We start from the raw sequence: 22,333 nt of genomic DNA, 5'->3' as shown, positions 1-22,333 counted from the left end.
AGGGACTACAAAAGTTGACATATACTATGATGTATGCAGAACCCCAAGCAAATCTTTAGCTCACATTACTCACGCATTGACGACTACTTTCTGATGTAAAAAATTGAACAGAATACATTTTTAGATCGAAGAGGTTTTACAGACATTTTCATGATGATTGAATAAAATATTTAATATAACAAAGAAACAGTAACTTTGTAACTACACATATAATATCTAATTTAGTGTTGAAAATATCACATTTAATAAAAATATCCAGTCAAAGATTTGATACTTTTTTTTTTATAGATGTACTGGATGTTCATTCTGAAACTTATAATTTAAAACCAATCTATCTGAAAAATAAAAGTGCCTCCAAGCACTCAATATAACAGTCTACCATTAATTACTAAGAATGATTAAATTAATTATTAATTTGGCCGTTTATATATATTTATATATAGGAAGAAAGAATTTTGGCCGCACTAGAAAAATATAACTTGATAACCTGGAAGAAGATCTGAAGTATGGATGAGAAGAGATATTGGCTGAAGGGTAAATCAGTGAACAAAAAAGCTCTGTCTGGTACCAATTTGATTTTGGAAGTACATTAAATTTGAGACACATAAAAAGAAGTTTTTAGCCATTCGAAGCACATCGCTAGTTCTTCGTTTACTCCTCTGATCTCAAAATTTCAGCTTCATTTCGATATCAAGTAAGAGTGGCCACTTTTTTAATAACTTTTTTTCTCCGCTGATCGTTAGGGCTTTCTTTTTAACTCAAATTATCAGCGTTTGTTCTGCAAAATAGAAATAGTAAGAAAAAACTTCACCTTTACTTGATCTTTTCTGCCATTAATCTGTAACTTTAATACATCTAACATCTGTGTTAGACTCTACACCAAGTAGATCTTTCTATGTGCAACGCTAACAATAAAAAGTTAGTTTTTATTTACGCACAGGTAAGCCCTCTGGACAAAAAACTGCTAGCTAGATTAGAAGTGAATCAAATGAGCACTTTCGTGATGTGGTGGGTCTGCAAGAAATCAAGCTACGTTGTCAGCCTAAAAATGGAGGTGAGAAACTCTTAAGAGAGTATTCGGTCCTTTGACCCACAACTTTTCGCCTTTTTGAGTGCTATTCTTTTTTGTCCCGAACACTACTGTTCCTTAAATCTATGCTTACAGGGTACTAGGTCGAGTATACTAGTTACCTTCGATAGTCTTCTCTTTAGCGTAAAATAACTGGAAAAACCAGAAAATTGTCCATTCTTTAAAGTATGTGATTCCGCCTCCGACCACGACGCCTAATCGGTAGTTCGGCATTCAAGCCCTGCCTGAAAAATTAGGCGATTACTATACTTTTCGTCCATTCCTTGCGGCAAGGAGCAATATAAGCGCATTATTTCTCCAGTTACTTGACATTTAATTAATTTTCACAGAAGAAGGTCACCCTTTTTAAAATTAAGTACTTAAAATACAAATTTTAACGCTGAACTTAGTATGCTTAGTTTAATGTTTTTTGAAAAAATGAATAATAAATACGCGTTAAGAAAGGTTAATTCAGGAAAGAAAAAATTCAAAAATTATTTTAACAAACATATTTTATTCATTCATTTATTTTCTCACCCGAAAATTTGATTCAAATATAAATGCATATCCTAAGTTTCGATTTACCTACGTAGGAATAAAAATATAAATAAACCAATGAAAAAAGAGAAAATCTGAACTAAAACTTAAATGCAATTAAATCACTGAAGAAAAAAATAAAATAAAATAATGTTCTCAGTATGTGATATGTGATAACTCCTAAGTACATTTTATTCTTTTAAATCAAAATTAAATATAATATTAAAAAAAATAAAAATAAAAATAACTTAAATGGAATGATTTCTCTGTTTTGTTACTGCTAGAGAAGAAACAGAAAACTGCTATTTTATGACATCAAACGGACGTCTTTTTTTAATATTCAATGATTACTTAATTTTGGTGTACACTGTTTTGAAAAAAAAATAAGAGGGCAAAAAAAAAGATGACACAAATTAGTTATAAAAATAGAGGAAACTCAATAATATTATCGATTATAATTTAGGCCTTAGCAGTCTCCTTATGCGAAGTGGTCTTAGCAGAACACAATTTATCATTACTTTATAAACATATTTAAAAAGAAAATAAAAGTAAAATCCTTTATGTTTCTAATAATTTTACCAACGAATAAGAAATTATAACGAAACATAACACAATTCTAAAAAACCAAGAAACAAAAAGTAAAAATTATTTTTCTACAAGGCAATGTCACTAAAATATTAATTATTTTTGTAATCATTAAAAAGTATTTCAAAAAATTTGATATGAAGAATACTGAGGATACCGTCCATTTTTTCGCGAAATCGAGCTGTTGTTGATGTCTAGTGATTATTGAAGCCTAGTCTTCAAATATTGTATCATCTTTTATGTAAATCCTTTCAGCTCACCTAAAAATGCAGTACAATTACGGAGCAACTGGGCAACTCTCTGTCTATGCGAATGAATGAACAAAATTCATAATATTCATTCTTTTACTACTAGCAATAAATCATCAAGCTTACGGCACACGCCATCAAAGGAAATAACTTTTTGAACAAAATCAGACAATCGGAGGGCTATTTTCCTAAATTTATTTTTTGTTTTGTTTTTTGGCATTTAATCGAAAACGCTTCCGATGTTTTTTAAAAACTACTAACTTTATTGCACACGTTTATTTCTATAACTTTTATTTTTAACGTTTTCAAGAAAATTATTCTTAAGGCCATTTTAGGGAAGAGAAAGTGTTAAATTTTCCTCTAGTGTCATTCACCTGTGCTACACTAAAGAAGAATCCCAAATCAAAGTAAAATTCCCAATAGGAATGGCCAAATTACTGAAACAACTTTGGGAGCTTTGGGCGATTTTCTTGCACAAAATACATACAAGAATATTTCTTTGCCTAATAAGAACGAATGACCGTGAGAGTGTTCGTACCATATTTTAATTTAGCAACATCTTTGAAACTCAATTTTTACAGATTTTTTCAGCCTTAATGAAATATAAATCTTTAGAAATTTTTTTTTATTTCAACTGCCGAAATTTTCCTCCTGTACTCTTCATATTTAGTTTGAAATAATAACAAAAAATACCTCAAAAAATATAAACAAATAAAAATAAAAATAATTTAATCTATGTTACTTATAATACACCATCTTAAAAAAAAAACATACAGTCAATTATAAAATTTTATGTTGAACTTTTTTTTTTTTCTTCACAGTGACAAAAAAGCAAACAAACAAATCGATTCACATATTTGGCTTTTAATAACAATTGGGTCGGGGTGATTCACTCAGAATATACTTTCTGTACATCTTATATTTAAATATTCTAAACGATTGTAATAAATTTAATGATTTCTGCAAGCAAATCTTAAAATAAAAATAAAAATTTACAGTTAAAGAGAAGATTACAAAACAGCAGTAAAGAAATAAAGTATTGGGGTAACTTAAATTAAACATCTTTTTAAAAAGGTGAAAATTAGTATAAACACAATATAAAGTATAATTGAATATTTGAATAAGACTGCAAACAAATTAAAATACGTAAACTGTCACCGTCTTACTACTTGTGTTATTTTTTTTATTTTCAACTTGTGTTGTTTGTATTCTCTTCTCATTTGATTCGGAAGGCATTACACTTTTTAAGTTTTATATACATACTTTTACTACTTTGTTTTTTTAAGCTGCCGTTATTTATATGTCCTCTTTTAATCTTCATAGTCAACTAATCAAGGATTGCCAAATAAGTACTATTTAACCGAATGATCGCTTATAAACTTCCTAGATCGGTGTCTTTTGTACATAGTAGATATTACTTAAAGCAAAAAACTTTTTTTTTATACATGTATATATTTCAACTAAAAGTTATAAGTTCAGAGCGAAATTGACAAATCGCGTTGCTGTACAATATCAATAATATTTCGTCCGACAGCTCGTTTGATGTGCCCGGATTATCAATATTTCAACATAGAAGGGAAGTGGGGATACCGAAAGAAAAAATATGTCTTTCAAAAATTAATACAATGACTAAATAAACAACAAAACAGCTATCCCTCTACTGAAGCTTGTAATATTTTAAATAATACCCAAAAAGATCATGCCAAATAAATAAGGTCATTGAGACATGTACCTTAAATTAGACTTTTTGAACAAAAAAACTCAATTTACTGAGATGTCTAACTGGAAAGGGGCAGAACAAACATTAACATTTCGAAGAGTAAGAAAGGAAGAGAAATGAGGAAGTCCTTAAAAAAGATGGAAGATAGAGAATGGCAAGAGCGATCTCGAGAGATCTTGATTGAGAAGCAAAAGTAAGAGAGGATAGTTGAGACCTTAAGTGGATAATTAGCGCAATAAAAAAATCTCCTAGAGGATATAAAATTGTAACTACAAGACAAAAATTAAAAATAAAAATAAAGGCGTATTAGCCAGTAATTATTTACTTTTTCAATTTTAATTTAGAATTTGGCAACCCTAATTACTAATCTTATCGAAAGTTGGTATACAAAGCCTGCATTATTGCAAAAGCGTTATTTTTATTCTTTTATCCATCTCTCAAGCTCACCAAAAAACTTATCTAATCTTATCGTATTTTTTTTTTGTTCTAATATTGAAAAAATTTATTTCATGATAAATTTTAATTTTAAAATTGTATTTTCAATTTTTAATTATACTTATTTTTCCATCAACAACCTATACAGTAGAGATAAGACGAATCAGTAATGTTCATATTATTTTCCTTATTCTATGCGAACGATGGCAACCATCAAACTATCATTGTATTTCTGTCTTTATTTAATATAAAGTGTGAATGTTACTTTTTTCATTAAATATTTATTAAATGAAATAATTTATTATTTACATTTTTTTTTTAAGGCATACAGATTGTAAAAAATATGATTATAGATATATATATTTTTTGTTCACGAGTACAAATATGAAAACTTTAATTTTACATTATTTATATTATATTGCCCTAACTACATTAGACTTATTTTTTATATTGGCGGTTTTTATTGAATTATTTTATTCATTTTTCTAAAAAAAAAAGCTTCTTTTTTTTAAATATTTATATTTTCATTTTATAGTTTATAATACATTTCTAGAACAGTAGCGTAGCTTCCAATTACGATGATCCTATTTAAACTATTTTTGGAAAAAAGAAATCATTGTTTTTATGTTTGTTAATAACTATTTACCATCAAAAGGCGAGTTTTATGAAGAAAAGAAGTCTAAATGTTCATGGATTGCTTCAAATGCTGTGGGCCGACTCTGCCTCATGCACATGGCAGTTCTTTTCTCGCTTCTTTAGGGGATAGATGGAATGAATAGTTGGAAAGGAACGTTGGCAATTGAAAAAAAACAAAAAAAAAACTCAATTATGATAAAATAATGGAAAGTTGTTTTTTTTTTGTTTAATTGGAAATTTTTTGTCAATTACAGTCATGCGTGCCTTTGCTTTCTAGTTGTATTAGAGGCAATGTTTTTGAGTAATTTTGGTTCATGTTCAAGATTGAAAGTCAGATAAAAAATAATTGTGCTAGTTATTGTTTGTGTACACTATTCGTGTGTGCTAGAGATTATAGCTTTAATTAAAAAAAAAATCACAATGGAATCCTAAGATTTTTTCACTCACAGTCTAGAAGGAAAAAAAAAATACAATAAAACATTTAATTATTTACCATAATCTTTCTTTAAGGAAGTTTGTTTTGAAATTTACACACCTTTCCCCAAAATACTTTACATCGTATTTCTGCCACGAAAATAAAAATGATTCGTTGTTGCATGCGCTATTCAGTGGTATCATTTAGAAGCAAAGAAGAAAGGCAGCCTATTCAAATGAAAATGATTTGCTGCACTACTATTCTGGAGATGTTACAAATTTTATTTCACAATAAATCATTTGCTGCCATTGTAATTTTCCTCTGACAAAAAAAAAAAAAAAAAATACAAAATAAAATAATACAAAATAAAAATATAGGAATACAGCCTTTATTTACATAGCAAAAAAAGCTTTTATCTATAAAACAGTAACTTAAGAAGGTACATTTCCCCTTTTTTTTATACCACGTACGTATAATTCTAAAATATAAAAAAATATATACAAAATATGTTACTTATAAGCGCTTCTGTAAAAAAAATGTGTTTTATGACTAGTCCATCTTCCTGATACGTTACAATGCGAATAGGAAAAATATAAAATATTCATCCTGTATGTATATAACACAAAGAATGAAAATTTAAACAAATTGATTAAAAAAAAAAATTAATATTTCGGCATTTGTTTTATTATTAAGTAAAATAATAAGTATATATTGGCAACGAAGAAATTTTTAAAAAAACTAAATAAATCGTAAAAAGCTATCAGGATCTAAGTCTATAATCATTTCTTTCTTTTGAAATTACCGATTTAATAATATCAAATATATTACGGATAGATTACCGCGATGATGTAACAGTGTTTTACACTGTCTGACTTAAGTGCTCTGGAGACATGAAGTAAAGGATACGAACGCGTTGAAGCATTGGGAATGAATTGTTTAATTCCGAATCTTTTGTTAGTTTGAAGACTTAAGTCATTCATAAAAAAAACGAAAATGATCTCTTAGATCCTATAGATTAAATTCGTGGGTAAATGAGGAGGAAGCCGGTTCAAGTAAAGCAGGAAACATTCTTCATTAAGGACTCAGCAACCCTTAATCTGCACTGAAAGTCAGAATCCTGGATAAGAAAAACAATGATAGCTTTTGAGGCACTGTCGATCACCTTCATAAATCTTATTAGGGTTATAGGCGCTTTAGCATTCTCAGCAAGAATAGAGGAGATCCCAATAATGATCTCTTAGAACATAAGTTTGCTGGACCAGGCCTATTATTAATCCAAGACTGAGAAATTCACAAAAGAAAAATGATGAATACAAATTTACTAGCGAATGAAAAAGACTGGTACATTTTAATTGTTAACTCAGCTAAGTTACGATTGAGCGAGTCAGAAAGAGCATTCTGCAAGGCCTTATTCATAAAAATAAATATTAATTGGAAAATTTTTATCGGGTGGTACAGTGAATGAAATCTTATTCCTACGAAAAAAAAATAAAAAAATATAGGCGTTCACAATGTAACTGACAACAGAAAGTTCAGGACATGGAATACAATAATTTGAAAAAATATCTTTGATGTAAGAAATAATAAAGAAGAAAAGATTTTTGAAAAGAAAAAGTAGAAATAATTCGTATTTAGAGACACAGACCATGAAATAAAAAAAGTATGAAATAACGACATTCCATGAATATAAAATTAGTAAAGAAGTTTTAGATCTACCATCTAGTAATTTACACAAAATAATTTGGAAGTTGAAAGATTAAGTTACGAAGAGTTTAGTTCATAATTTTTTGTATACTTTTATCCAAATATTTTTAAGTATTTTAAAAAAAAGAGAGAACAATGACAGAAAATGATTTTTTTTTTTAGTTTCAACAAAGCACTATTTACAACTGAGTAATTTTTTTAAATTTATTTTTATTCATTGCAATGCATTTTTGTTATTTATTATTTTAAATTAGTAAATTTGGACATTTATATATTATATACTTAAAAATTTATGTAACGGTGATTACACAAGCAAGAATTAATAAGAAATATCTACTAAGCTCCTCAACCTTCTTATTTATGAACATATGTATATAAAAAATCAAAGAAAAGTTAAATTAAAAAAAAAAATATTTATATATATTGTCATCATAACTGTAGAAACGATAAGCTTAATAAAAAAAAAAATTAATAATATATAAGAAAGAAAAACGAAATCGAAACAAACTATATAAATTTCATAGAATAATAGATATAAATTTTCTTTTCTTTTTATCTAAAAACTATATACTAAATTTACCATAAAACTTATCTTATTACTCAAGGCCACCATTTTTTATTTTAATTTAAATGTTTCTTCTTATAAAAAGCAAATCAATGTTTATCTTATTGTTTCAAATATTAAATTATGATAATTTAAATATTAAAAAGAAGAAAAAATATTAATCGCCTTCACTCATAAAAGAAAAGCTAAGGCAGATGCAGATGCCTCCAAAACTTTAGAAAAATAATAATAAGTTTTGTTTATATAGTTTAATTAGTACTGCCCGTTTTTCATCATACGACAGTTAACCCAGACAATCACAAAAAACATATAGAGGTAAATCTTTAATTTATGAAAACAGCAGCTTTAACCTAGGTGGATAGCTACCTGATTGAAGAGCCTAGGTTTATGATGTTTTCTGTCAGTTTAAAAGACACATTCCTGGGCATATAGAACTTAACGAAATAAGGCTAACCGAGTTTTTGTAAACAACATAATAATCTTGTTGGATAATGTTTTTTCCCAAATAAAGGAGGTAGAAAAATACTCTTGAAGATTTCCACCTACTAGAGTCCATTTGGGGCATGTACGAAATTAAATTCACTCTCTACCAATCTGCCTTGTAAACAGGCTTGGAAAACAAATTTACTGTTGTATTTTTAGATACATTGGTAACAGTGTGAACACCAAACTAAAACCAGCGGAAATTTTTATATTTGCCTTTAGATGCTATTTTTTCAAATGAAATAATATCTGTCAGCCATTTAGCAATGAAGTACCGCGAAAAAAACCTATGTACCCAAGAGATGCTAATTTATATATCGATAAAAGCTACTATTCTTAAAAGAACCAATTTTTTAAAACAATATACTAAACATTTATTTTATTTCTAGCTATCCGTTGACTTACTCAACTTAATTTTAGTGAACTGTAAAATGAAAATTGCCGAATAAGTTAGTTACACAGGGTACAATGTGCAAAATCACTTTGAGTAAATACTAAACAAAGAAGATATTTAAGACTGAAAGAGGCGGAGTAGAGTATAATTCAATACTCTTCTCCGCCTCTTTTGACAGTATCATGAAGAAAAGAAAGAAAAAAATCTGTAATCAGCTTGAATATTTTTCAATATAATGAGAAGGTTTTATCGGCAAGGGTCTGAGAAAGTCTTTTTTGAAGGCATATATCTTTATTATTTCTCTACTTTTAAGTTACCACTGAACCCTTCATCTGGAGCTTCTTTAAGTAAACTTTTTTGGGGAGAGATGTGTACGTTAGAACCGTACATACTGAAAATCTTTGTATACAGAGTAGATACATATTTGTAATAAGAAACTAGCGTGACATCATGAAGATCCAGGTGAAGGGAACAGGAAGGTATTCGTATTAGAGCGACAGTATGGTAAATTTTCAAAATACACTCAGACCGTTGTCAAAAGAAACCTTCTACCTACAATTTTATGTTAACTATTTTACCAATTTTTTTACTTTGGTTTGGCAATCTTAAATACAGATTTTCGTAAGCAATTCTTGAATACAGGGTTTTATAAGAGCACAGGCACAAAATAAGTACTAAGGGAGTGGAACCCTGAAAAAATTTAACATTGTATTCTCTAATTTTACTGCACGCTAGGATGATTTTAGAACGGCTCAACTGGTTGTCAAATAGGCTTAAATTTCCCAAGAGATTTACGGGCTACACAAGAGGAACCAATGCATGTTTTTATTATTTTTTTACGAAGCATTAGCACTTCATGTTTGGCCGCTCGGGGAAGAAAAACAACCACTTCAAGTTTTGTTTCCTTTACTCCAGCTTTACTAGGAGCACACTCATTCAACAAAAAGTCTCACCAAGACAGGATTGGTGATGTTGAAACAAAACAATATTGCCGGTAACATCGATGGCTGGCTAACGTTTAGAATAATTTTAATTTCTCTGAAAATTTATGAAAAGCGAGAAATAGAATAATTTTGCAGACTAGATTTTACAAATATAAACTCCCTCAGTTTTTATTTTATTCTATTTTTTTTAAGCGCCAAGTTACTGGAAATTTCAAAATCACATATAGATAATGGACGCAGAATCGTTTTACGCGGATAATTTCGGATGTTTACCCAGGTGTTTTATTTTTATAGATTAAGTGATGTAAGGTCGATTTGTGATATGAACGTAATATTTAGCTTTGATGAAACATCAACTGTTCAATTCCATTTATTCATAAAACTTTCCCTAAAGCAATCTATCACTCCAAGAAAAACAAACACAAGAGAAAATATGAAGAACTTTAGTAATTATCTTTTTCACATATATTCTTTTTTGTTTTCTTATAGTAAATGTTATTATTATTAACTTATCAGACTATCTAATATTATTTTATTTATCTTATAAGGGAAGACATTTATTTACAAATTTTCTTGAGAGTATTTATTCATTTATTATTTGGATTAATAAACTTTGTTTAATTTTAAGAGGTAATATCATTGAAAATTGTGCTTTTATATATAACTTTTTTGTACACTTCTATTTAAAAAAAATTATTTTTGTGTCTTGTAAACTTATATTGGTGTGTTTTGCGAATTTAATAATTTTCTGTTTTCTTTAATATTTATATAAAAAGTTTAATTAATTAAGAATAATTACATTTAAAAACTACTAAAGACTTATTCTTAAGATACGTTTAACAAAGACTCTTTTGTGAACACTTTTGGTCAATTATTAATATTTATAAGCCTGTGGTTGAAGCGTTTAAAAATAAAAAATAATAATAAATCTATTCTGGAAGATAACAATAAATAGAAGCGGTTTTAGAATTTAAGAGGTTTAACAGGAAGGAAAACTGATGTAGTAAAAATTAAATAAATGAATAAACAAATCAACCATAGGCACTGAATTTAATTATTTCCATTCATTAAAAACAGATCTGCATCTGCCATTAATTTAAAAATTTTGTTTTTGTTTTTTTAAGGCTAAGGTTAATGAATTTCTAAATGGTTTGGCGCATGAGTAACTACTTCCATCATATCATCGTGCAATGGTAATACTTGCCGTGGACTGAATGGATTTCTTAATGGTGTTGTCGGTATTTGATGTAACACATGGTGAGACGCCTTTCTTGGCGATCTTGCTTTCACTATTCTTGGCGGCCTGTTCATTTCTTCTAATACAGACGGTGCAACATATGTGAAACCCTAAGCAAAAACTTTTTAGTGCAAATAACTTTATATAAATGTAAATTAAATAATAAGAAACAAAAAAAATCCGAATCGTAAACATTTAACATCATGCGCACATAAATTACTCTTAAGTTTTAAAACACCTGTGTAATATTGGAAAAAAAAGTTGGGATAAGGTATCTAAATATCATAGGTCTTCCATTTTAGTGTCTGTGTATGTTTGTGACAGTCCGTGGAGTGTGTACAGACAGCTTGGGGGTTCGGATATGAAAAATCGCAGGAAGTTAAAATTTGACATTTTAATTATGTACCATTATCAGATACATTCAAGTTTTTGGGTAAAATCAGCTAACCATAAAGGACACTTACTGAATAGATTTTTCCATTTTTAAGGTGGGGGGGCTTCCTGAAAATGGTTCAACGATTATTTTTTAACTAGCTATAATAATTGCTTAAATGGAACTCTATAATTTTATTTTGAAGCATTTTTCTTTAAAATTGCATATAAGGACAATTTTGGGCGAAGGATAACGAGCAGGCTTTGCTCTAATTGATCACACAATACCTGTACAAATTATCCTAACAAAAACTTTCTTTTAAGTCTAAGGACTGACTAAACGACAAAAGTTTCACAATTCAGCAAAGTACCTAACATTTATTTTATTTTCAGCTTGTAATTTTAATCACATAGAAACGTTCTTTAAAAAACATTTATTATTCGATGCTTTCATGAATTTCATTGCATTGCATTTTCTTAAAATCTATTAAATGTCCTAGACCATTTCCTGACCGTTTTGTTTAGCAAAGAGTAGAACACTCCATTTCATTTAGATTGATTATAATCCTTAAAAATTGTAAGAAAAATACGCTTCCGAGTAATCAGATTTTTCATACATAAAGTCGAATATTTTGGGTTGTATTGAAAATGTTGCTCTTTCCTAAAAATAAAAAAAATAAGTGGCTAATTCTTAACAAAACTTACCTGAAAAACCATGTTAGCACTCTCACTTAAAGTAGAATCTTCTGGAGAATCTATAGGTGTTTGTTTGGTAAATTTTGTGTCGAACTGGGATACATCATCTTCTCCAGTCTAAAATAATATTAATAAAAATTAGTGGTCTAATTAAAAAAACAAATTCATATAAATTCAAAATTTACCAAAGATGGTTTAAAGGGTGGGTCCAACTTTCTGCTGACTACATCCCTCCAATTAATGTGTTTAAAGAAAAGATGGTTTCTAATAGCATCTCCATCACCTGGAGCTGAACCAAGCCTTTGCATTACTTGTCTCTGAAAATAATTGTAAAACTGAAAATTTAAGAATGATTATTATTTTCGGAAATGCTTTAAGCACTTACGGAAGATCGCATAGGTTAGCAATAGTGTGTAGTTCCGAGGATGGAATCCCAAATAATATTTTTCACCTTTAGAAAAGAACTAAATCCTACACTATTCAAAGCATCTTTAGTACTACTCAAGCTTCCCAAAGGAAACCATCAACCAAAACCGACAGCAAAAATCTATCCTGGACTTGAACCACATCAATAATAAAACCACCACTAATAAAACCAACAACCTGACTTTACAACAGCTTCCTCTCTCTTAAACATAAAATGAATTGAAATAAAACTCAGAGCTAAAAAGTATCAAATCGAACTTATTAAGAAACACCAACATCACTTTCAATCCTTCGGTTCTTTGGCCTTCCAAGTTCGCACACTCGGGACGCACATTGATTCACGTTAACCTACATATAACAATAAGATCAAAGCTGCGGAAACAAAATCTGCTAAATGAACAGTGAAATTCAACCAAACTATCAAATAAACAGGAATATAGACTTTTCATTTGAACATTCTTCGTGAAAGTACAGTTACTCTCTATTTTATCCCTCTAATTCTATCCTTTATAACGATCTTGAAATTTTATGGGTAACTGATGCAGCAAAATCTCTGTAAGTAGATTTTTTTCCCCCACTCTTTTCCTTTATGCTCAAAATCTTGCCTTCACATCAATCCCAGATAATCCAAAAGCCGGATGAGTTGAGGCTGACCATCTTCGTCATGGTACAAGCAAAGGATTGCCAGTGGACTGGATTTCTTCTCCAGCTAACCCATTCAAAAAAATTAACATAATCGCTGTACCAGAACCAGAGAACGTAACTCCAAATTTTGATTTTTGATTTATTTAAAAAATTAACTGTTATGTCAAAAATTAAAAATTTGGAGTTACGTTCCTCTAGTTTTCGCATAGCGATACTCGCTTGTTACATTAAAGATTACAAAAATTCAAACATTACCTTATAGATTATAAATAACAATTAAATTTAAAAAGTATTTGCAAGCAGAAAATGTCCATAAATAACCTTAGATGAAAATTTGATGATAGGTTGAGTTCCAGTGAAGAGCAAAAATATAAGATTAATTTTGCTGCGGTTGACAAACCCTCATTTTACAACATGATCCTATTTAACACAATCTTGGAAGAGAAATGAGGTGCGACAGGTTTTCCTCAGCCTAAGTAATAGGCTTACTAATAGATATAAAGTGAAGGATAAATATTAAATACATATTTGCGACAAATTTTTCTGTAATGTGAGAAATAATTTTCATAATTAGATCCTACATATCCTAATCCTACAGAATGTATGCAATATCTTTTTGCGATTAACATTTCTGAACATGTACTAATTGTATTATTTGCGAGTGAAAAAATACTTATCAAAAACAATAAAAACCCTGTTTTCTGTTAAATCTGTTTAGAGTAACAGAGGTGTGAGTATATTTAACTTCCGAGAGTAGCGATGTAAAACTTCACTTCCTGTGAGAGGTAAAATTTCGTCTCTTTTGGTAGGCACGCTAAATTCGGTTGCAATGCACCTAGTAGCTACCTGGGTTCCTGGCTTAGATAGTTATTTAAAATTCAAGAAATGTTGATGAGTTCAGAACTGTTTCATATTAAGACTGCATCATAAGATTCCATATTAAGATTAAAGTTATACTTAAGGTAATGGGATACAATAGAAGTTGCAGTTAAACTTCTCCTGTTTGAATACTTACAAACGGATCGCATTAAAAACGAGATCATAGAAATATTGTGGAAATCAGATGCCACAATAGGCGAACGTTTAAAGGTGAAGGACTCAAAGCTAAGATGTATTGTTACTGGGTTCTATTCCTTAGCTAACCTGTTTTATTAAATCAATAAATTTCGGGAAATCGACAGTAAAGTATGTTTGCTATTCATCTCCGCTAACGACACCCTAATCCAGTAGTATTTGGCCCCTCTGAAATACTACAAATTATTTTACTCTTTAAAAATTTGAAATCCTATTTTAGACATTTTAATAAAAATATGTTTAACTAAATTAAAACATTTCTAAATAAAATATAACTTGAATTTAATCAACACTTAATTATTATTTTCTTTAGCTTATACATACTTTCAATAATTTCCTAATCAAATCTCTTGCATCTGGAGTCAAGTAAGGCGGCAGTATTAATTTCCCACGAAGAATTTTTTCTATTGTTTTTTTCCGGTTTTCGGCTGTAAATGGAGGCTGAAAATTGAATTAAAAATTAATAATTGGAGCAGTATGAATACATTCAAGAAATTATATTGCAATTTCATGAAAAATAAAAATAGAAGAGAAACCTACAGCTCCCGTTAGCATATCGTACATTAAAGCTCCCAGAGACCACCAATCTACCGCTTTTCCGTGGCCACTCCTTGTTAGAATTTCTGGCGCCCTGAAATTTTAAAAATTTACATATGTAATTAATCATGCCTTTAAACTCAGTAAAATGATAGAAAACAAATCTTACATATATTCAATGGTTCCACAAAACGTATGAGTCATTGTGCCTTCCTGTATATGTTCCTTGCAAAGACCGAAATCTGTTAATTTTACATGACCATGTGCATCTAATAAAATATTTTCCGGTTTTAGGTCTCTGAAAAAAAAGTACGTCTCAAGTGAGTACAAACTTTTACGTACTTATCTTAAATTTAAAATTCTTTTTAGAGAACAAAACAGTTAACTATATTCTGCTTTAGTGAAATCTCAGCTAAGCTTGATAAGATTGTAATTCCGCAGAAGATTCTTCCCAAAGAAGAGATCAGCATATTGAGGCAATTTCGTTAAGTTAAAAGTGAAATCTAATGGAAATAAGTAAAATATAATAATTTCAATTTGGAGTGCGCAATAGCTTCATACAAAATAAAAATTATTAATTCTATTATTTTCAAACCTTAAACAATTGCCATACAGGACACAGTTTTATTTTCCGAAAAAAAGAAAAAGCAATACAGATTTTTTCCATTTTCACTATTCAGTCAAAATATGTACATAAATATTTTACTGATGAATACGAATGCTTTTTCTGGAACTAATTATTAATTTATGCAGTATTTATTTACGTATTTTAGATTCAGCTAAATTGTTTCTTCCTTCTCTCTTTTGCACAGACTAAGAGACCAATTATTCAGGGTTGCTATCAAACTTATTTAATTTTTACATGCTTTGTTTCACTTGTAAATAAATCATATGTGTATGGAGGATATATTCTGACCATTTGTATCAGGAATTAGAACTTCGATTTAGTTTAGCTCATAGCATACTATTAATGAAAATAGTACGCCACAGCTAGATACAATACTAGAACGGACTATTAAGTTGTTTCTACAAAGTATGAGCTTGACACTTTCCGTCCGCGACTCTTTATTAAGCTGAACGTTAATCTTCGACATAAATAACCAAAACAAAAAAACAGAAAATTTCCTTTACTTTTTCTTTAATTTCTTTCTTTGTATTCTTTATACTTGAAGCAGATATGAATCTAAAAGAGGTTCAAAATTTAGCCAGAGTGGAACATCTATAGTCCAGAGATTTTTTTTAGCATAAGAAAGAAATGCAAAAAAGTTAAAACTGTCCGCAAAGATCTAACAACAGAACGCATCATTTATTTTATAAGCCTAGGAGATGTCTTATTTTTGTTCAGAACTCCAGAGCTTCGCAAGCATTGATGTTACATCTCTAAACTGTTATACTAGGATAATGCAATGCGTACCTATAAATAATGCCTTGACGATGAAGATGTTCCAAGGCTAAAATAATTTCTGATAGATAAAAGCTGTAAACAAAAAAATGGAAAAATTACTTCTTCGTCTACCACTCTACTACAATAGTAAAAAAATAAGAATATGAAACTTCTTACCATGCGGTATCTTCTAAAAATATCCCCTCTCTTTCTAAATGCATAAAGAGTTCACCGCCACTAAGATACTCGAGAATAAGATACAATTTACCTCCAGTTTGGAAAGCATAAATCAAATCTACAATAAACGGGTGCTAGAAACGAAGAAATGAAAGTTACAACTAGTCATTCAGTTACTAAAAGTATCTAATTCAAATCATTCTAAAATCTAATTGATTAAGAGTTGATTAAAATTTAATCAATTTCAAAAGAAGCAAAATAGAAAATTCTTATTTTCAATACTTAATTCATTAAAAAATAAAATCTTTACGAGTAATTAACCACATAAATACTGAAATACAAATAATATACAATAACAATACCTTAACGGCTTCTAATATATTTCTTTCAGCTTTTGTGTGAGCAGTATCTTTTTGATTGCGTACAATTGAAGCTTTTCTTAAAACTTTCATGGCAAATATCATACCAGTATCTTGGCCAGTAATTTTTCGTACTTGAAATACTTTACCATATCCACCTTTTCCCAACACTTTACGTAATTCAAAATCTTGAGGTCCAGTTTTTTCTTTTCCTGGATTTACAGTTTGTTCAGATAACTGAACAGTTTCAACATCATCCGATCTGAATGGAAAAAAATTGAGAACATTTCTTTAATAAATTTAAAGATGAAACACAGATGGTTGATTAAGAGATAATGTGGAAAAAAACATTGTTTATTATTTTTAAGGAATTAAAACTTAAAAGGCCTATTACTATCTATTGTTGTAATGTAATATTTCACATTCACAAATGAAATAAAACGGACAGGAAGTTAGCTTCCTGGATGAAATCCTTTTTACCTCTGCTATTACATATGTTAAATTCTAAGATGACAAAGTAGTTAGTAGACAAGTAATAATATTAATTTTTTAAGGACAGTAACGTGTATACAATTTACTTACTCCAAAATTTCGTTAACATTTGGATCTTGATCGTAATCACCCTGTGAACATTAACAATAATTAATGTAAATGTTTATTGCTTTCAAACTGTTAAGGATTTTCTTCTCATTTTGGACAAGGAACCTTTGATGGTATTTTATTTTCATTTAAATAATGGTTTAACTTTTTTTCTATGATGGTATTTTCAGAATCCTCAAGATTAATTGAACTTAAAGATGTTAATAATCCTAATAAATTGAAATTTGTAAATCTGAGATTTTTCAGTATGTTTTGGTATTTATTATATTAAAGAAAAATAAATATTGTATAAATAAATCACCTCTTCAACCTCTATTGTATCATCTTCTGAATCTTCTTGATTAACATCAGCATCATGTAATTCAATATCAAAAACACCAGCCATGATCACTTTGAATTAAGGAACTTCACTTAAAAAAAATCATCAACTAAAGCTTTTTTTTCTTGGCAATGAAACTGCTTTTAAGTGTGCACAAATATAATAAAAGTCACTAACAGACAATATAACCTTACATATAACAACCCAACACCAGGTTGTAGACACCAGACACTAGTCAGTAAAAAATCCAACATTTGCCCCACATAAACCTATTAATGAAAATTATTAATTTTATAAAAAAGTTTAGAGTTAGTTGAATTAAAAAGAATTTTTTATAAGTTTCGATATTACTGGGCTTGAATGATTTTTAAAATTAAAACCTTGTTACATAACAGACTCTTGGTTTTTAAAAAATCTACTTCTTGACTTTAAGTGGCACTGGATTGCGGGAAATCTTCATTTGACGATTGTGGGATGTTGACAAGAAACGGGTTAAATGTATATTGTGATTTATTTATTGTGGAAATACATTAGTTTAATAAATTTAGACAAGATTTCACTACAGTCATGGCTGGAGTCATTGTCAGCCCAAGCGGATGTTCTCAAATTGGTAAAAGAAATGCCTTATATAAATCTCGGGGTGCATCTCCAACATTTAAAGACATTTTGCGAGATGTATGTAAAAGTATTAATTCAGTATTCTTCAGTAGTACTAAGTGCATGAATGGTTTATTGATCTTCAACTTTCCGTGTTAAATTAATAAAACAGTCCCTCATTTACAGAGGTGTCATTTAAGAATTAAAGCTCGGAGAAGTTCACTACTTGAACAGTTTCGGAGTATGAAAAGTAATGATGAACTGCGAACAACACTCTCCAATATGCTTCATGAAGAAGTAGAAGATCTTAAATCAGAAAGAGTGAAGTATATGTAAGTAAAATTACTACATCTTAGCAAAATTAAGTTAATTAGTTTTTTAACCAGAGGATCACGAATTTGAGTACCATCCTCTTGATTTTAGTCATCAGTTAATGGCTTGAAAGTTCTTTGGTAAGGGAACCCATAAATACATCGCTAGGTAAAGATAGTTTCTTCGTGACTGACCTCAACTTATTCCTGAAGTAGAAACGTGCCTCTCAGGTGGAAGTGGTTTCTTTAGAGATCTTGGCATCCCTACTCTATCTAGCCTAACGTTTCTGAAAAACTTATATTCAGAATTCGTACAATTAAAACAGAGCCTAAAGTTGATGTGTGCAACAACCTGAAGCGGGCTCACAAGCTAACTCCTGCACATTACCCTACTCACCACATTGTATATTTTCAATCAATGCATTTTATAGATCTTGCACTCCTTTTTTAGTAATCTGAACCTAGTAGGTCAGGTACATGTTTAAAAGGTATTTAAGTACTGATATTACACTTTGTGTTCGAATCGTTTTTGGTAATCTATAAGAGTTTTTATTCAGCATGTTACTTATATTAGTAATACCTTGGTGTTCAACCTTAGTTGGTTCCGGGCCTTGATTCATTGCGCCTGCCATTTGTGGCAGTTCTTCAATTACGGAAACCCAACAAAATATTCTCGCCTTTAGATACAGATCCAACCGCCTTGGCTTGATTTATTTTCTGAAAAATCCGATGTGCCTACAAACGTTAGCACGAGTCTCTCATCCTGGAAAATAACCTTCTTTGTCCATCTTTCGTTAGGAACAAGTTTCCTTGCCAAGCAATTTATGTAGTACCAGGTTTTTACTAATTTCAGGAGACTATAACATTTCCATACATTTTGTTTTTTAGTTTATATTTGTAAGGCTGCTTTGTAAAGCTGTTGAGCTAAGTAATTCTGAAGGTCGCATTTTTCTTAGCTTACTTAATGAGGTGTACTTACACATTTTTTGCTGCCACAATTCAGTTTTTGATCATCCGTATGGAATGAGTTGTCTTAGCTTGGAAGCCTACTCCTTCATCTTTTAAAATATATTCGGACCGATTTGTATTTTATATTCGGGGACCACCTCCACCTTGTTTTGTTTTGTCTTTATTTTTTCGTAGTTTTCTGAATCGATACGAAGGCTCTATTCATCTGACGTTCAGATCTGCTGCAACATTAACAAAAGAATTTAGTCATCTTTCTTGCGACATGTTACGCATTCAAATTTAAAGTAAATTAGTAGAAGGAGGATTTTGATAATGGCCAAGAAAGCTTTGTAAAAGCTTTCTATGGTCATTGCCGAACATCCATTCTCTTCTAATTTGTAGCATGACAAAGTATGAACGAGATTAAAATAATTATTTTTCTCTACCTTAAGATAATTAATTTTTAGGGAGATAGAGGATTGTCAGCCAATGATAGATTTCAACAGGGAGCAACAGAATGACGAAGGTACCCTATATAGATAGAAAACACTCTAAATATAAATATATATATATATAGTATATATTTCCACTTATTATATTGATATATTTTTATTTGAAAAAAATGTAAACTTCACTTAAGGATTTGTTTAATTTAGATAAATGGATAATTGAAGAATATGAAAAAGTACTACAAGAAGAAGAAGCAATGTACAATTTCGAATGGGATAATGAAGTAATATGCCCCCTTTGTGAAAAAGCCGTATTAAGGTTGTGTGATAATGGCAGTATTAAATGTTATAAATGTTCAGTAGAGTTTCCAAAAGTACCTTCTCTAATGCATTTAAGAGATAATATCTCTAGAGTATTGACAACGCATCAAGAAGATTGTGATGACATCGCTCAATTTGCACTTATACCTGATGGCAATGTCGTTAATCTGTTCTTGTTTTGCCACTTATGTGGATTATTTTTACAAACTGTTTGAGGAAATTAGATCACTTTAGTTTTTTGTTCTAACTAACAAAACTTCATTTATTTATTATTAAGACAAAATTATATTGTTGATTTTGAGGATCTCGTAAATATTTGTACAAATGTAAGTAGTAATAATTATCGTTAAAGAAATATAAGTTCGTAGGTTTTTTTATTTGTAAAATTCTGTTTTACTGTAAGAAAATTCATCTATTAAGTTCTATAACAGTTCAGAAACTGAGTGGTTATTTTTGGACAATTTAAAAAAAAAAATCGTTACTGGTAAAGCCCCATTTTTTGAGTTAAGTATGTCAGGTATCCATATTAAAGAAAAATGATTTCATGTTAAACAGTTTTTTTTCTTTAATTTATAAAGCTGTATTTAAAAAAAAAAAAATTGTGGCCTGTTAACGTTCTAAAAATTAATTATTAATAAAAATAAAAAATCTCGCGTTTTTTGTCATTTAATATTTCTTTTGAAAAGAATTTAGAAGTTCCTATGAAGCATTTTTCTAATTTCAAATTATACTAACTTCTAAGTTCTACCAATTTGGTCTTTTAAGAGTACATACACATCATTTTAATAAAAAAAAACCTAATATAACTTGGGGGCTGCGTGACATCCTACTTGCCCAAAACCACTTTTTAAAATAAATTTTAATGATCAGAATTTAAATAAAAACGATAGATCTTTGAGTAAATAGCATTTTAAGATCATACCATTTATTCTCATATCCGTTCAAGTGAGTTTCTTTAAGTTCTGAGTTTTTAAGCAGAACTACTGTCTGGTGAGGTCTGAGAGTATGCTCATAGAGAAATCCGGTTCTTGTTTTTCAACAAATATGTTCCAATCCCAAACATTTTTAAAAATGGTCAACAAACATCTGACACAAAAACTTACTATCGGAGCCAGTGTTCAACTAACACTTCCTCTAATAAGAGATAAGTGAGTGCTAAATATATTTCAGCATTACCGGAAAAGGCTTTTTAAAAGAAATTGCAAATAATTTTTACTTACTGCTTTTAGTTCTCGTTTGTGATCAATCTTTAAAAGAATAATGCGAACTGAAGAAAGTTATCTGCTTCAGTTTCATTCAATAACAATGACATAGTGAGTTAGCTTTTTACATGGAAAGCATAAAAGAAATTTGGATTCATCAATAGATTATTTTTTCCTCTGTTTTTTGAATTTTTCAATTAATGATGCTCACAATTCAGCGCTTGAACTTGCTTTTGATGCACCTCCTCTTCCTACACTTACAGCTCAGCTGCTAAATTGGCTTTCGCAAAGTTTGAAAAACATTTATCTTAGTAGTTAGAACACAATAGATGATACTATTACTAGTTCGCCACGTTGGCTACCTTACGGATAAGTTTTTCTAAAAATACCTATTTTCGAAAAAGCTCAAGTGGTATTCTTTACAATCAGCCCCTTTTATTTGAACATTTTTTTTGGAAATTGTGATTTAACTCTATACTAATCACATTTCCGTGTTGATAGTGGCAGAAGTCTACATAACTGCCTGAAGTATATGACAGGCTCCATCACCTATATACATACACACATAATATAGTTACAACTAACTGGCTCTGGACACCAATCTCCCAGTTTAGAAAGGTAAAGATCTAGACAATTATAACCTTAAATTGTAGGTGCTTCGGACTAAGCAAAAACAGATGGACTGTTTCCTCACGGGCATTTTCAATTCAGAGGACACTTGAAGGAGCAAGGTCTGGTGATGTACCTGCAGATTCTGTGAGGAGATTATAGAATCTGCCAACTGCCAGACAACCTATTAACAAAGATTTAGATGCCTGAGAAATTACAATATGTTGGAGGAAGACATACATACTTCCTTTAGAATCCACCCACATCTTGAGATTTCTCGGATATCTTTGCTTTGGGAGGCTGCAGTAAGGCTTCACAGAGAGGTAGCCACAATA

The 22,333-nt window shown here is 29.8% G+C and overlaps 2 protein-coding genes across 3 annotated transcripts; one reads left to right on the top strand and one right to left on the bottom strand.

The window, feature by feature from the left end:
* Window positions 1–1,563: 1,563 nt before the first annotated feature.
* Window positions 1,564–22,294, bottom strand: S6k (Ribosomal protein S6 kinase). Of its 2 annotated transcripts, XM_074116081.1 has the most exons (15): window positions 21,408–22,294; window positions 19,449–19,659; window positions 19,050–19,326; window positions 17,544–17,652; window positions 17,225–17,265; window positions 16,646–16,904; window positions 16,284–16,417; window positions 16,137–16,199; window positions 14,892–15,020; window positions 14,726–14,816; window positions 14,510–14,626; window positions 12,226–12,357; window positions 12,050–12,157; window positions 10,940–11,082; window positions 1,564–5,347 (listed from the first exon to the last, which is right to left on the bottom strand). In XM_074116081.1, the coding sequence occupies exons 4-15, from the start codon at window positions 17,625–17,627 to the stop codon at window positions 5,257–5,259; spliced, it is 1,392 nt and encodes a 463-aa protein (XP_073972182.1). In that variant the 5' UTR covers window positions 17,628–17,652; window positions 19,050–19,326; window positions 19,449–19,659; window positions 21,408–22,294; the 3' UTR covers window positions 1,564–5,256. The 2 variants fall into 2 exon arrangements, with proteins under 2 accessions (XP_073972182.1, XP_073972183.1); XM_074116082.1 differs by lacking the exons at window positions 19,050–19,326; window positions 19,449–19,659; window positions 21,408–22,294 and having other exon boundaries at window positions 1,564–11,082; window positions 17,544–17,776.
* Window positions 17,953–20,857, top strand: LOC141448045 (RPA-interacting protein-like). The gene is made up of 4 exons (XM_074116083.1): window positions 17,953–18,236; window positions 18,345–18,490; window positions 19,885–19,943; window positions 20,074–20,857. Exons 1-4 carry the CDS (start codon window positions 18,129–18,131, stop codon window positions 20,400–20,402), a joined length of 642 nt encoding a protein of 213 aa, XP_073972184.1. The 5' UTR covers window positions 17,953–18,128; the 3' UTR covers window positions 20,403–20,857.
* Window positions 22,295–22,333: the final 39 nt, after the last annotated feature.

Source organism: Rhodnius prolixus, unplaced genomic scaffold, assembly GCF_049639745.1.
Source record: "Rhodnius prolixus isolate KJV_2025 unplaced genomic scaffold, Rpr scaffold_13, whole genome shotgun sequence".
NCBI classification, from domain to species: domain Eukaryota; kingdom Metazoa; phylum Arthropoda; class Insecta; order Hemiptera; family Reduviidae; genus Rhodnius; species Rhodnius prolixus.
This window is presented reverse-complemented; position numbering and strand designations above follow the sequence as displayed.